This window comes from Zea mays, chromosome 2 (assembly GCF_902167145.1).
Source record: "Zea mays cultivar B73 chromosome 2, Zm-B73-REFERENCE-NAM-5.0, whole genome shotgun sequence".
Classification (NCBI taxonomy): Eukaryota; Viridiplantae; Streptophyta; class Magnoliopsida; order Poales; family Poaceae; genus Zea; species Zea mays.
The window spans coordinates 60,951,931-60,965,932 of record NC_050097.1 but is presented as its reverse complement, the minus strand read 5'-3'; the positions used below and the strand labels follow the sequence as shown (position 1 = coordinate 60,965,932).

The following is a 14,002-nucleotide window of genomic DNA, read 5'->3' as shown; positions in this document are numbered from 1 at the left end:
GCCTATTCTGTGGAGAGGGCAAGGGCCACACCACTAGGACGTGCCATGTTACAATCCAGAAGCAAAAGGAACTAGCCGAAGCTGCACCTCAACAAGCTCAGTCGAAGCAGGTTATGCATACTGCTTCGTTTCATCCGCCTTATGTCCCACAATACATAGACAACCACCCTGCGGCTTCTGTAGCTTCGGCAAGTCAACCTCAAGCTTCCTGGCAGCAGCTTCCGCCTCCACCTCCATTGCAGCAAGGTCAACAGCCAGAAGGGAGTCAATACGCTCCACATCAGAGGGACTTCAGAGAACAGTCCGAAGCTCGCACAGTCAACAGCACTGTGCCAGAGTCGAAGCACATTTATTGACATATCCTACCTTTGATAGCAGTCTTTTCTATTCAGTTTTATTTTCTGTGAAGCAAAAAACATTGATAGTTTTCATGTAATAATTTCGTTGTTTCCCACGAGGAAAATCTATTTGCTCCACAGGCCTAAGTTGCTGAAGCCTAAAACTTTTTCCGTTACCAAGGAGGACCTTCGGATTAAAAATCCTTCGGAGTAACAGAAAGTCGTTCTAAGGAACGCAGAGTAAGTTTATGAAGTCACAAAAAGCCGTTCCAAAGGGAGCGCAGTGTAAGTTTTCTGCTCAGAAGTCGTTCCTAAAGGAATGCAGAGCCTACAGCGAAAAGTCAACGCTGATACCGCCTAAGTAAAAGGCGAAGAAGCTCCTAAGGGAGGCTTACAGCGAAAAGTCAACGCTGATACCGCCTAAGTAAAAGGCGAAGAAGCTCCTAAGGGAGGCTTACAGCGAAAAGTCAACGCTGATACCGTCTAAGTAAAAGACGAAGAAGCTCCAAAGACGTTCCCAAGGGAATGCAGAGCTTACGAATATATTTTATGTGTATCTCCGGAACAAATGTCACATGCATAACATAACATCATCACATCATTTTGCATAGCATAAGCATCATACATCATGTTGCATTTGGCAAGAGAAGGAGATACTCTCAACCTTCGAAAGGATGCTTTGAGAAAGTGACATCGAAATTGTACAGCTTCGGAATACAGCTTCGGAGAATATTTTTACGAAACATGGGCGAGCTTTATCAGATCAATATCGAAGTTGTGTAGCTTCGGAGTTTAGCTTCGAAGAATGTTTTGACGAAGCATGGATGTGATTCATCAGAATAATTTTAACGGAGAATGCCTTCTTCACGAAGCATGAAAAGAAGGGAAGGTGTTTTTTCGCCAAAGGCTCAAAAATGGTATGTATTTAATGTTTCATGCATCGTAAAGAATTCAATAATGAAAGGAGATTTGTATATTACATTCAAATGTACAAAGTGTTACATAGATTACATTTTAAATGATTTTTCCAAATAGCATCTAATCTTCTCTCAATACTTCTTCGGCGGCCTCATTTAGAAATTGGTCAACAACCTTGTCCAAGATAGTTTCGGCCATTTGTTTAATTTCTTCGTCGACATTTGATCCAGCAGTTTCTGAGGGAAGAGAACATTTCTTCATTACTTTTGCAAACCTTGAGCAAAGTTTGGAATAAAAATTACAACACAATAAGAGCGACTAATTGGTACCTAATTGCCTTTCGGGCTCTGTACTCCTTTCGGCAGCTTCTGCCACTTTTCTGGCGTCATGAATGCCTTTTTCGCTTCTTTGGATGATCTCTTGCGCCATTCCTCGGCCGCCGTCGTTCCAGATATCAGTAAAAAATTTGCCACCAACCACGCTTGCTTCGGCCGAGGGGTCCTTGACGTCTTCGGAAGATAAGGTAGCTTCGGATTGAGCTAAAAATTTTACATGCCCGCAACCTTTCTTCTCTAAGACAGAAGCAATTCCTCTGGCGCCCGAAAAAGCGCATATGTCGCCACGACTGTTCAGAATCTCTTCGAAGGCCTCTGCTTCGTGGCTAATCCACTCCAGCGGACCTTCGGGATTGCCTCGAGAGAAATTCTCTTCGCTGGAAAAGGCGCCTACGCTGGCGAAGCTGGATTTAATTTTATTCACGCATTCTACAGATTTGACATAGCATTTCCTCTGAGATGTGCGAAGCTCCTTAACTTTTGATTCCAATTTGCTGACCATAAAATCACTAAGTTCTCGTTTCGTTTCCTCAAGCGCGCGCTCCTCTTTAGCTCTAGCCAGCTGTTTCTGAAGATCTTTAATCTCGCGTTTTTGAGCTTCGGCCTGGGCCTTTGAAGCAGCTTCGTCTTTTTTCACTTTATCTACCAGTGTAAGCAGAATTTTATCTTTTTCCAAAGCTTCGTTTCTCAGTCTGATAACTTCGGAGCGTAAATTATTAAACGCAATTTCATAGCTTTCATCTTCGGCGCTCTTTTGGGCTCTTAGTGCGTTGCTTAGGATCAGGCCCTATACGAAAAAGAATTCATATAAGAAAAAAGGAATGAGTTGCGTAAAAATAAGGGGGTTTTTCAAGTGTTTAATTCCTATACCTTCAGGCTGTTGTACGCAAGACTGTCTGCGAGATCTTCTTTCGTCATGGCGCTTAATCCAGATTCAAGCTTCGGGAAACCAATACTTCTGGCCATTTCTCGGCAGACAGATAGCTCTTTGTTGTCAGGCAGGCAGTATAAGAAGTCATCTTCATTCGTTCCATTGAATATTACTGCCCCCTTCGGATATTTTAGTTCCTTTGCATAATGGATGGCTTCATGAGTTTCTTCTTCAGATAGCTTCTTCCCCGAAGCATGTCGTATCATGTAATCACGCATGCTGGCAGGTGCTTCGGGGATGGCGGTGTCAGTTTCTTCAACTAATACTGGTTCTGGAATTTTTATTGCTTCGGCTTCAAAAGGTTGCTCCTTGTAGGGCTCTGAAGGCCCAGCTTCAGCTTCGGCTTGTTGAGCCGAAGCTTCAGTAGAAGCTTCAGCAACTTCAACACTCTTTTTTGGAATTGTGCTTGAAGACTTAATTGTCTCCAAGACGTCTAGTACATTTACCATTCTTTTCCTTTTTGGGGTCACTGATGGCCCCTTTTGGTTTTTTGCTGTTTCAATATTTACTGCAGGACTCAAAACTTCTAATGTTCTTTCCTTAGTCGGCTTTTTCGCTTCTTCCATTTTTTCTGTGGATGGTGCTTCGGCCATCTCTGCAGTTTCTGGCAGCAAGGTTGGCTGTTCAGCTTCGGTGGCCGAAGAAGCTTCTCCGGTGAACTCAGGCACCGAAGCTGGTTCAATATAACGCGGCCGATGCGTAAGAACCTTTATCTTTTTCCTTTTCGGTTCTGGCTCGCTAGGAGCAGCTGCAGCTTCTTCTTTTGCAGAGATTGTGTTTTTTCTCTTCTGCCTTCGAATGGGATAGCAGTAATCAGGGTAGACAAACCCAATGGCATCAAATACCCGATTCAGTCTCTTCTTTTTTCGGCCTCCGAAGGCTGCTGACATTGCATTATCTTCAGCCTTCGAGTAGGTCCCGAGTAGCTCATCACTTAAATTGTCAATGCTTTTCAACCACTCATCATCTGGCTCAATAAATTTATCTCCAAATTTGAAGGTGTACTTCAGTCTCACAAGCCCACCTTCGTCGGCCTCTTTTATGGTTTCTTGTGGCATTTCCCATTTCTCAGCAAGCGGCCACACCCTGAAGGCGATATGTTCTTGTACTAAGTCCCTTGTTCCTATAAAAGAACAGACAACGCCGAAGGCTCTTTGGCACTCTTCGGCGGCTTCGTTCATTTCAACCTTCGGCCTCCGAAGGCCGAAGCTTTGCCAAATAGGACGCATAATTATACCTTTGATGTCTTCTCGTGCTGATAAGTCATTCTTCACATAAAACCATTCTGTCATCCAATCCCCGGGCCATCTCTTCCGAAAGGTTGGTACGGGACAGCTTGCCCCGGACCGAGAAACGAAGCTGTAGCAGCCAAAGTTGTTATGGTACTGTTCTTTGCCCCAAGGCTTTGTTTCATATAATAATTCATGAACATTACAGAAGCTTCTTGCGTCAGGCTTCAGACCTTGGCTCCTCGCGGCCCACACGAAGATGTTTAACCTTATAATTGCCTCGGGAGTAAGTTGATGAAGATAGACTTCGAAGATTTTCAACACCTCCACGACGAAGCTGCTCAAGGGGAATCGCAATCCAGCTTTCAAAAAGCTTCGGTACACCACAACTTCATTTTCTTCAGGGTGTGGACAAGTTTTTTCCCCTTCGTCCGCCCTCACAATGGACAGATCCCGGAAATACCTTCCTCTCATATTAACAAGATGATTCTCTTTGATAGTTGATTTACCATAAACTGAATGGCTTGGTCGCCAGGGGCGATCTTCGGAGTCTTCGCCACTACTGTCTATATCATAACTTTCACTGTCACCAGTATCTTCAGACAACCCCTCCAGAATTTCCTTGGTAATCTTTTCTGTGTTGGACTTCGACATCGCTATAAGAAACCCTAGGTTCTTCTCTTCATCAAGACTCAGCTTCATCTCAGCAGCAGCCTTCTTAGCAGCTTCAGACATCTTCGGAAGCGCTAAAAAACTGTTTTTAAAAGCCGAAGCTTCAAAGCTAAAAGATCAGCAAATCTTAGTGCGCAGGAGCTAAAAATTTTAGTGGGCCGAAGCAGAGGGCAAGTGTGCGTACCAAATCAGTTCGCGATGTGATCTTATTTATACGCCTAGGGCGTTGAAAATTGAAAGGCCCCGCTTGTCAGTAGATGTTGCTATTCTAGCAAAGGGAAGGTGTTTTTTCGGACCTTCGGCTCAAGGCCTTCGTCCATATCGCAATCTGAATTTATTATTTACAAATTAATATTGCGAGGGGCTACTGTTGGGGGCCTTCGTCCTCCGAAGGTCCTCAAAAACATGATTTGACAATGTTTTCCGAGTGGATTATGTGAACAGGTATTTTCGGATCCAGAATTATGAATATGGAGCACGGCCAGGACGAAGCCTGAACCAGACGAAGGTCGAGTGTAGCCGAAGCTGTGCGCAGGGAAGCTTCGGCGCGATGGCAGAAGGGGGAACCGACTTAAAGATGAAAAGACTTCGGGGGCCTCGACAGATTTCCATAAGCCGTTAACAAATGTAATGGACATGGATGTAATTTTACGTGGGCTGCGTCCCGCGTCTATAAATAGATGAACAGTACTCCCATACTGTTCACGCTGACTTGGCATTTGCTTTTGCGTCACGCTTGTACTTTCTACCTTCTCTCAGGACCGAAGGTACATTTGTAATTTGAAATCATTTCTATTTCTCCATGTTAATAAAATAGAAATGATTCTGCGATGATGCTTATATTATATTTCATGCTTTATATAAGTCCTTCGTCATTATCTGTTATGTTTGCGAAGGTATTTCTCTTATGACCTTCGTCCCAGACTCATTATTTCCCGAAGGGGACATAATGCTTCGAGGGACGAAGGACTTTAACACTTAACACTTTTTATGTTGCCTTGTTCTTAACTCTTAGCATTTGAGAACAAGTCCCCAACAACTGTTCACTATTTATAGGCACGGGACACAGCCTTTGAGGAATTACAATTATGCCCCTCATAAAAGATTACAACAACGACTCAAACATTTATGGACTAAAAGGTCATTCTACTTTTAAGTCGGTTTGTAATTCCGAAGCTTCATGAAGAGGAACCTTCGGTCATCACATGCGGACAGCTTCAGCCGAAGCTGTTTCTCCCTGCAGGACCTTCGGCGACGAAGCATAGTTCCAACAAACGAGATAGCTAGAATGTAAGTTTTGAACATAAAATGAACGTACTACACTCACCCCAACAAATTTCAGTCGTCTGTCATTCCCCCATATGGCCATAGCTTGTAGAACGAGGTAGCTGATATTAAACCTATAGAATAATATTTGGGCAACTATGTTTTATACAATGATTATCATAGAAAAAAAAATTAAACTGCTGAGAAGGTGGTACGAAGAAAATACCCTCTTAAGTCAATTGGAACACCAGTCTGAATTGTATGTTCCCACTTAAAGATATCCTCCGCCCATCCAGAACGTTTCTTGCTGTAAGCAATCTTATATTTTTTTGAGGCCATGATAATCGCTTCCGCGAACCTCTTGTATGGCATGTGTTTACACCAATCTTGAGTCGGTGTAAAATCGATAAAAGTCACATGCTTTTTAACATGATCTATTACGAAAAGGGCGTGACATCCATTGAATTTTCATGGCATGAGAACCTGCAAAATATCAGTCATTAGGATCCTACAACAGAAGTGTCCTTTATAAATACATTCGAAATGAACACATACTTACATATCTACAACCCGTGATATAATAATTCATTGATGGCCAACAATCGAGTGTTTTGGCTAACTCTTCTTTTGTAGGATCCTGATGGTACTTTGGAAGTTTACCAAAACCAACCATTCTCTGGACAGTATATATACATGTCCACATGATGATTAGATGTAGATACTATATATTAATACAATAATGATTGGAAACAAACTTACCCAAAAACGCATGTCCATATAATGCTTTCTATTATTTATGATTTCTCCTTTCGGCCTACGTGACTCTTTATTGGCAAGCAGCCGAACAGCCATGTCAAAACATCTTAGAATCATATCTTGATTTGTCGTTAATATGTTTTGCAGGTCTTTGACAGATATTTCTATCTTAAAAGGATTGAAACTTCGCACCCATGTTCTCCTGTAATGTAGCATGACGAAAGTCTATATCAAGAATCTAAGTAGTTGATATACATAAAATAAATAAATCAATGAGCACTTACTCTAGTGTCGTATCGTCTTCTATTGCCATCATATAATCACATAAAACATCTATTGAATCAGCTTTGGTCACAGGCATGTCCTTTGTGGAAAGACCAACCATTAAAAAGTCATTGGTGCAACCATCGGTAGAGACTTTTACAGGAGCTCTTTTATCCCAATCATCAACAAACCACCTTTGCAAGTCTGCTTGAGTAATAGGGCCTTCCTCATCTTCATACACTACTTCGCTATCATCAAGCACGTGGAGTAGTTTCCTCTTATTAGAATCTGTTGGGTTTTCTAATATCTCAACATCAGATGGGCTTCCAGAGTCAACTTCTTTTTCATTTTTGTATAACAGACACCCCCTTCTCTTATTCAGGTCTGAAGATAGTAATATAGCAGCCATTTTTTCCTAAAGTGTGACATGTCATCCTACAAATAAGAAACAATTATTTAGCATTATATATGTAACACTGACTGTAGATGTCCATATATGTCATAGTAGTAATAATATACCTGGGTAAAACTGTCAGACATTTCATCCCCTGTCCAGTATTCGATATAGTTCAAAAGAAAGAGGCCACATGAAGAGCTACAATATACATTAATACCAACATAAAGATTAGTATGAATGAAGAAATTGGTAAAGAAGATCTTAGGACGTACCTATCTGTCTGCTTTGCATATCCCATGTCTATTTCTCTGAGCGGCCAAGAAGCAACTTGGAGGTCTGACCACCTGTGGTCTTTTAACTCCTTACGTTGAGATATCATATCTATTTGTCTTTGCAGTCCTTTAATCTTTATATATTGTAAAATAAAATTAGAGATTGGGATAAGTTAATATTGAATTCATAATTGTTTAGTTTGTGCATACTCACAGAGTCAGTGAGGTCTTTGCGGTCTTGTGAAGTACCAAGTGAATCGAGCACTTGTATCTCCATATTTCTTGCATGGATCACAGCAAGATACCAGTGCGTCTCTCGGATGTTTATCGGAATAAACACCTACAAAACAATTATAAATACTTGCATAAGAATAAAATACATAAAACACTAACTGTTCAGATTGCAAACTCATATGTATCATGTCATGGTCTAGGTAAAGTAACACCCTTCGTTCAGCGCTACATATGTGTGCCATGTCTTTAATTGGATATAGCTCCTCTGTTTTAATTTCAAGATCACCATCTCGCTTCAGGAAATTGAACTGGAAAGCATTTTCTATGTGAACGCGACCTCCAGATCGGCACTTTAGATGCTTTTGAGCTTTTATCAAATTTATGTAACAGTCTATAACCTGCAAGTGTGTAAGTTGTGGTTAAAAATACCAGGATGAGTAAAAAAACTTATACATAACAACGTCGCCAAATATAAAAACTAAGCATGGATTACCTCGTCACCTAAATATGCGCTCGGCTGAAATAAACACTCCATCCACTTCCTTTCAACAAAGGCATCATCAATAAGATCGACTTCTACCCTTGGTTCACAAGGGATTTCCTTGATAAAATCGATGAGAGCAAGATCACCTTGCGTGCAAATATAGTCTAGGAGCAACCAGTCATGAGATAAAACTAAAATTAGTTATTACAAAAAATACAAATTGATCCATAAAGAAATAAGAAAATTATAATACCTTCTCGAACTATTGTGGTTGCCACCGATTTTTTGGCTTGTTATGAGACAATCCTACAAATAGAGATTCCATTCTCGTGGGACAAAAACCTACATTCATAACAAATTGTTAGATGCATAAAATTTAATATTGCTAATTTCACAAATGATCCAAAACTCAACAATACTTTAAGATAGTATGCATACTCTAATAATACACAAACATGTGCGGCTCTAATAAAAACAATTGTAGCATGCAAACATGACTTGATAATACACCAGACCAATAAAATAGAAGACAAACATCATCCTATTAGTTTGTTAGCTGAACATGCAACTCTTACCATGGGTCTAATTTGTTAGGACCTCTTTGTAGACGATGTTCTTGGTATATGTCCCACAATCTACGGTGGGGGTTTTCTTTACACCCTTCCTTGACTTTTTCCTCCCATCGACAGCTGGGATGACAAGAATCTTTATGTTCGATCGGGCTGTCGCTCTAGATAGAGCAACATATAGTTGACCATGAGAGAACACTGGTTCAGGCAAGTATACACCAACATTGGGAATAGTCTGACCCTGTGCTTTGTTAACCGTCATTGCAAAGCTAAGTCATACAGGAAACTGCTTTCTTTTGAACTGGAAAGGGAACATCTCTTCATCGGAGGGACACAGCGGTATACGCGGTAGGAAAATCCGTTTTCCAACGTGTTGACCCAATACAATCTCTGCGTCAATGCTATTTCTTTGGAAGCCACGAACGACCAGCCTGGTGCCATTGCAAAGTCCATTTGCAGGGTCTATATTCCGGAGCAATATAACAGGACATCCAATCTTGAGCTTCAAAACATGAGGTGGTAGCCCATTAGGCGTCAATGTGTTTAGGTACTCGGGTGGGTAGTAGTTGTGGGGATCATCCATGGCGCTATCGAAACTATGGTACACCATATGCTCCCCTTGAAAACGATCAATCATCTTAACATTTATCATATCAACCCAGTCGTTCCGTGTTGACAGTATCGCCCTTGAAGTGATGTAGGTGGAATCAGACATATTTTCGTTGAGATTTGGGAAAGCAAAGTCTATTAGGTTGTCAAGATCGTTGTCACTCCCACTGTAAGGCACACACACATCATCAGGAAGACGAATGTCGCCATCACTATTTGTTTCCTCAGTTCCACCGCCTACGCGCAGCAAAAACTCCGCAAACCAAGGGTCGTTTTTTGCTCTCATGTTGCTAACAAGCTTTAAGTGGGACATGGACTTCCATAGGTAAGACATTCGTAGCGAAGACGCGACCACTTGAGCCCTTGACCCTTTACGAACAACAGGCAAGACCTGTCTGAAATCTCCACCGAAGACAATGGTTTTACCACCAAATGGCAGTGCGGGGCGACCCATTATATCGCGCATGCTATTGTCCAGTGCCTCCACGGCTTGTCTCTTAGTCATAGAAGCCTCGTCCCAGATAATGAGAGATGCTTTCCGTAGCAACTCTGCCGTTCCACTCTGCTTCGTGAAGCTACATACAGCGCCATCGTCAATAGTGAGTGGTATCTTGAAGCGTGAATGGGCGGTTCTTCCTCGAGGCATTATGGAAGCCGCAACGCCAGATGTAGCTGTTGCCACTGCAATCTTGCCCTGGTTGCGTAGCGTCGCGAGCAGCACTCTGTATAGATAAGTCTTCCCGGTGCCACCAGGTCCATCCACAAAGAATAATCCGCCCTGATCGGTGTCAACGGCAGACATAATCTTATCATAGGCGGCCCTCTGTTCCTCGTTAAGAGAGTCTTTAAGAGCCACATCTTCCACTGTCGGTTGGATACTTTCCTCCTCATAAACCTCCCTAGCAGTACCAATAGCATCGTCATACGTGTCGATGATAGGAGTCAGAGGGAATGTCTTTATGTCCTTTCCCATTGACTGCAGCATGTTCCTAATGTCAATCAATACCATCTGCTCAACATGAGTTTTGTTCTGACTCCTGTGTTGATAGTCCTCGGACATAGAATCTTTATGTTTCTGCCAGAGTACAACCACATCGCTTGGCTCACAGTACACCAGTATTGTGGCAAAAAGTCGTCGCAGCGCCGATGGCATCTGGAAAAAAGCACGTTTAGTGAGACACTCATCTAGTGTGTTGTCCGACTCAAGTAGTCCCCTTCTCTCTGCTGCCTCACGAAAAGTCGGTAGGGTGACACCATCAACTGTCCTTAGATCCACATAGGAGGCGGCGCCAGTCACGTGGTTTAGGAGAACACGAAGACAGTAGCGCTCCCCCTCAGCCGGATGAGCAGAGACTATCCTACCGACTTGTCCACCTGTATCTCGTTTCCTCCGTTGCCATACTTTGCCCTTACCACTCTGCCAAGTGTACCACTCAGGGAAGTCACGATATAGGATGCCACGAGCCTCCTCGTGTAGCCTGTTCGCCTCAAAATATGCTGTGAGCATCGACCTATCAACACCTGGACGATTGATGACTCGCTCGACCATTTACCGCTCGTGAAATGCCACCATGTGCATGTTTGGAAGATGAAGTTGAAGCTGCATAACAGGTGGAGATATCTGACTAAGCTCAAAGCCGTATATCCTCCACAAGGCTTATGGAGGAGTCACCCACCTTGCATCTCTATACTGTTTGATCTCATCAACATCATCGGCTGCCTTGCTCGCATCTCTCATAACAATAGACGCACGATCATGGCCTTTATATATGTACTTGAACAGGTATTTAACAGCCTTGATGCTCCCACATGCCTTGACATTGATGTGACAGTTGAATAGACGAAGGAGGTATGGGTTATAAGGGACAACCCATCTATTGTCCAGTTCGCACCCTCGGACCTTTTCTTTACGGTTATCGTCACGACGTCTGTAAATTGGGTACGAATCCTTACCTTGCAAGGTTGTGTCACTGAAAGGCCGAGGGTAATGATTCTTGCACGATTTACGACCCTTAGTGCATGGGCAGTTAGGGTTTAGCGACCCACACGGGCCATGCATCATATGCTTGATAACCATCTTTCGTAGTTCAGGGTACTTGTTGCTTGGGATCTCGGCTGAGATCAAAAGGTCGTACTGCTCAGGACATGTGAGCTTGTACTTTCTCTGCATTATGAGTAGAAAATGGGCATGCAGCAAACCCCGCTTCTGAAACTCCACGACATAGACATAGGCTCGAACCTTACCAAGAATATCCTATTTAGTTAGCCGATGCTTTAACTCTTGTAGCTTCGCATGAAAGACACGCACTACAAGATCTGGACGATCTTGTGGTGTCTGCCCAGGAAGAAGCTCCCTCCTTATCTCATCCCAGTTAGGGTTACATGTCATGGTAAGAAATATGTCTGGTTTACCAAACTTCCGCACCAGAGCCATAGCATCCATATACCGACGTCTCATGTCACGAGGACCGCCAATAAACGACGTCGACAGCACAGTTCGCTTGCCAACCTTCTCTTCTCTAATATCTCCATCTAGCATGCTATCCACCAAGCCCTGGTACAGGTCTGCCCTTAACCGATCCTGATTCTTGCGTATGTAATCTAAACGAGAGTTCTCAATCTTTATGGACGTGTCAACCGCGAACTGCTGAAAAATTCGCTTTCCATGAAGTATAGGATTGAATACCCTGGGGCGAATCTGGAATTTGTAGCAGTAGTAGTCACGTACAAACACACATAAATGGCTAGGAGATTCTGCATACGCAAGGATTATAAAGTGAGTGATGATGAAAAGATAGTTAATAATGCGCAAATATTTCAAATTATAAACAAACAACTAACCCGCATCTTCATCATTTGCATTACTTGCCCTATGTGTCGCACGGTATGCATCCACTTCGTCCATGGATACTCCAACCTTTGGGATATTTGCGTGCCAGCCAAGTTCGCCTCTAGGGAAGAACAATGGATATGATAGTGCATCGTAGCATCCATGGTATGAGCGGATGCAGTGGCTTGAACTGTCCTTCCCATGGAGCATAACACTCTTGCTGAACTGGCCTCGCCCTTCGCTCCCTTCGATCCAGACAGCGGCCACCTCCGAAGTGAGTGGTGTGTTATATGTCTTCTGGTTCAACGTCTGGTCTAGGTTCAACGTGATACGATAGTCATCAAGGTTCTCAACGTGGCCCATGGTCCTAAGGTGCTCGGAGTACGGGTTTCCACGTAGTATGTCGACTATCTGTCAAATAACCTCTTTGTCTTTCTGTTGATGCTCTTCGCTACACTTACGGTACCGATGCTCGAGAGTGGGATCATCATCATAAAAGTAAAGCTCAAGGTGTTTATGCTCAGCCCCACCCTCCCTACCTAATGACTTGATATTGTGGTACATCATGCCCTGTGCTCGGAACGTGTATATACCAGAATCCCTTACATTAGTTGTCATACTATCGAGGCAACATTATAGGGAAGTGAAATAGAAATGGCCATTAAAAAACCTAATGTTATCACTAAAGTGCCTAGCATCAGAGTCTGCACTATCCCACAACCTCTTGAGTTGGGGAGGGGTCTCCAGTGGGGCTAGCTCAACCTTCCCACCACGACAACAATAACCAGGTGTCTCATACTCAAACTTCTTCGCGGTGCAATAACCGCAATTGAGAACAGTCTTGAGCATATGTGTTTCTTTAGGAATGTTGTTGTACACCTTGTTGTACGGGTCAGGAACATCAGTGGCAGTCGATTCATCTTGACTACCATCGACCTCTATATCCTCATCGGTATCCTCATCTGATATTTTTGGAAACAATGAGTAAGACATATGTATTTATATAAGCATTGGTATCATAAAAAGATTGAAATTAGTACATTGCCCAACGAATAGGTATCCCTCATTCTCATCAGCATCGTCTTCAAATACGACACCGTCATCGTCATCAACTGGAACGTGAAAATACAAGCCACATAAAATACAAGGGCATTCAGGATAACAGGGTGGGGAAAATATGTAACCTGAATAAAGATTCTTAACAATTACCATTGGAAATGACCCTTGGCTTCGACTGGGTATGATCCACCCCACTTCCTTGTTCGATCATACTTGCACTCTCATTTGTTGCCACGATAGCATCATGGCATTGATTCCTACATTGTACTGATGAAAACACACGTTTAGTCGGACTACACGCCAACAAGGGTCATGCTGCATCCATTTAAGATAGGATAGTAATCATTGTTTTCAAGTCATCCAATCAATCGAGAGTGGTCACGATTAATCGTCCAAGTCGATCAGCCAAAATGACCGACAACTCGTCCGACTTGGAAACAATGATAGTAATTATCATTGTTGTTGATATTTGCAGTCATATGGGGTTGTGTCCAATCATCCCCTTCCCCAGCGTCACCCATAGTATCCTCAGTCGCAGTAGCCATGTTCCTTGAAATGGATGCTTCAAATTGCCGGTTTCGACGGGCTAAGATAGCTTGTCTTTCACCACGTGGCACATGTTGTTTATGTCTTAGTGGTCTAGTAGACATATGAAGTGAATCGGCATCCTCAGTATGTGTTGAAGCTGGCAGGAACGGGTTACTGGCGATTTCAGGGATAACCCAGTCGCAGGGGGTAACTGTGGATCCATCAGGTTCAATTGCATATGTTGCAGGGTGTACAACCTCAGGGGTATATGTTGGGGACTCCATGGCGATGGACTCCTGACTCAATGTGTC

The 14,002-nt window shown here is 43.0% G+C and overlaps 1 protein-coding gene and 1 long non-coding RNA gene across 2 annotated transcripts; both read right to left on the bottom strand.

Annotated features, from left to right (window-relative positions):
* Nucleotides 1-6,330: 6,330 nt before the first annotated feature.
* Nucleotides 6,331-6,758, bottom strand: LOC103646515 (uncharacterized). Its single transcript, XR_562237.3, has 3 exons — nucleotides 6,730-6,758; nucleotides 6,449-6,647; nucleotides 6,331-6,365 (listed from the first exon to the last, which is right to left on the bottom strand). It is a non-coding gene; the product is annotated as an uncharacterized lncRNA (long non-coding RNA).
* A 191-nt stretch (nucleotides 6,759-6,949) lies between these two features.
* Nucleotides 6,950-8,315, bottom strand: LOC103646514 (uncharacterized). Its single transcript, XM_020548876.3, has 6 exons — nucleotides 8,106-8,315; nucleotides 7,798-8,010; nucleotides 7,593-7,718; nucleotides 7,379-7,512; nucleotides 7,229-7,304; nucleotides 6,950-6,997 (listed from the first exon to the last, which is right to left on the bottom strand). The coding sequence occupies exons 1-6, from the start codon at nucleotides 8,145-8,147 to the stop codon at nucleotides 6,950-6,952; spliced, it is 639 nt and encodes a 212-aa protein (XP_020404465.1). The 5' UTR covers nucleotides 8,148-8,315.
* Nucleotides 8,316-14,002: the final 5,687 nt, after the last annotated feature.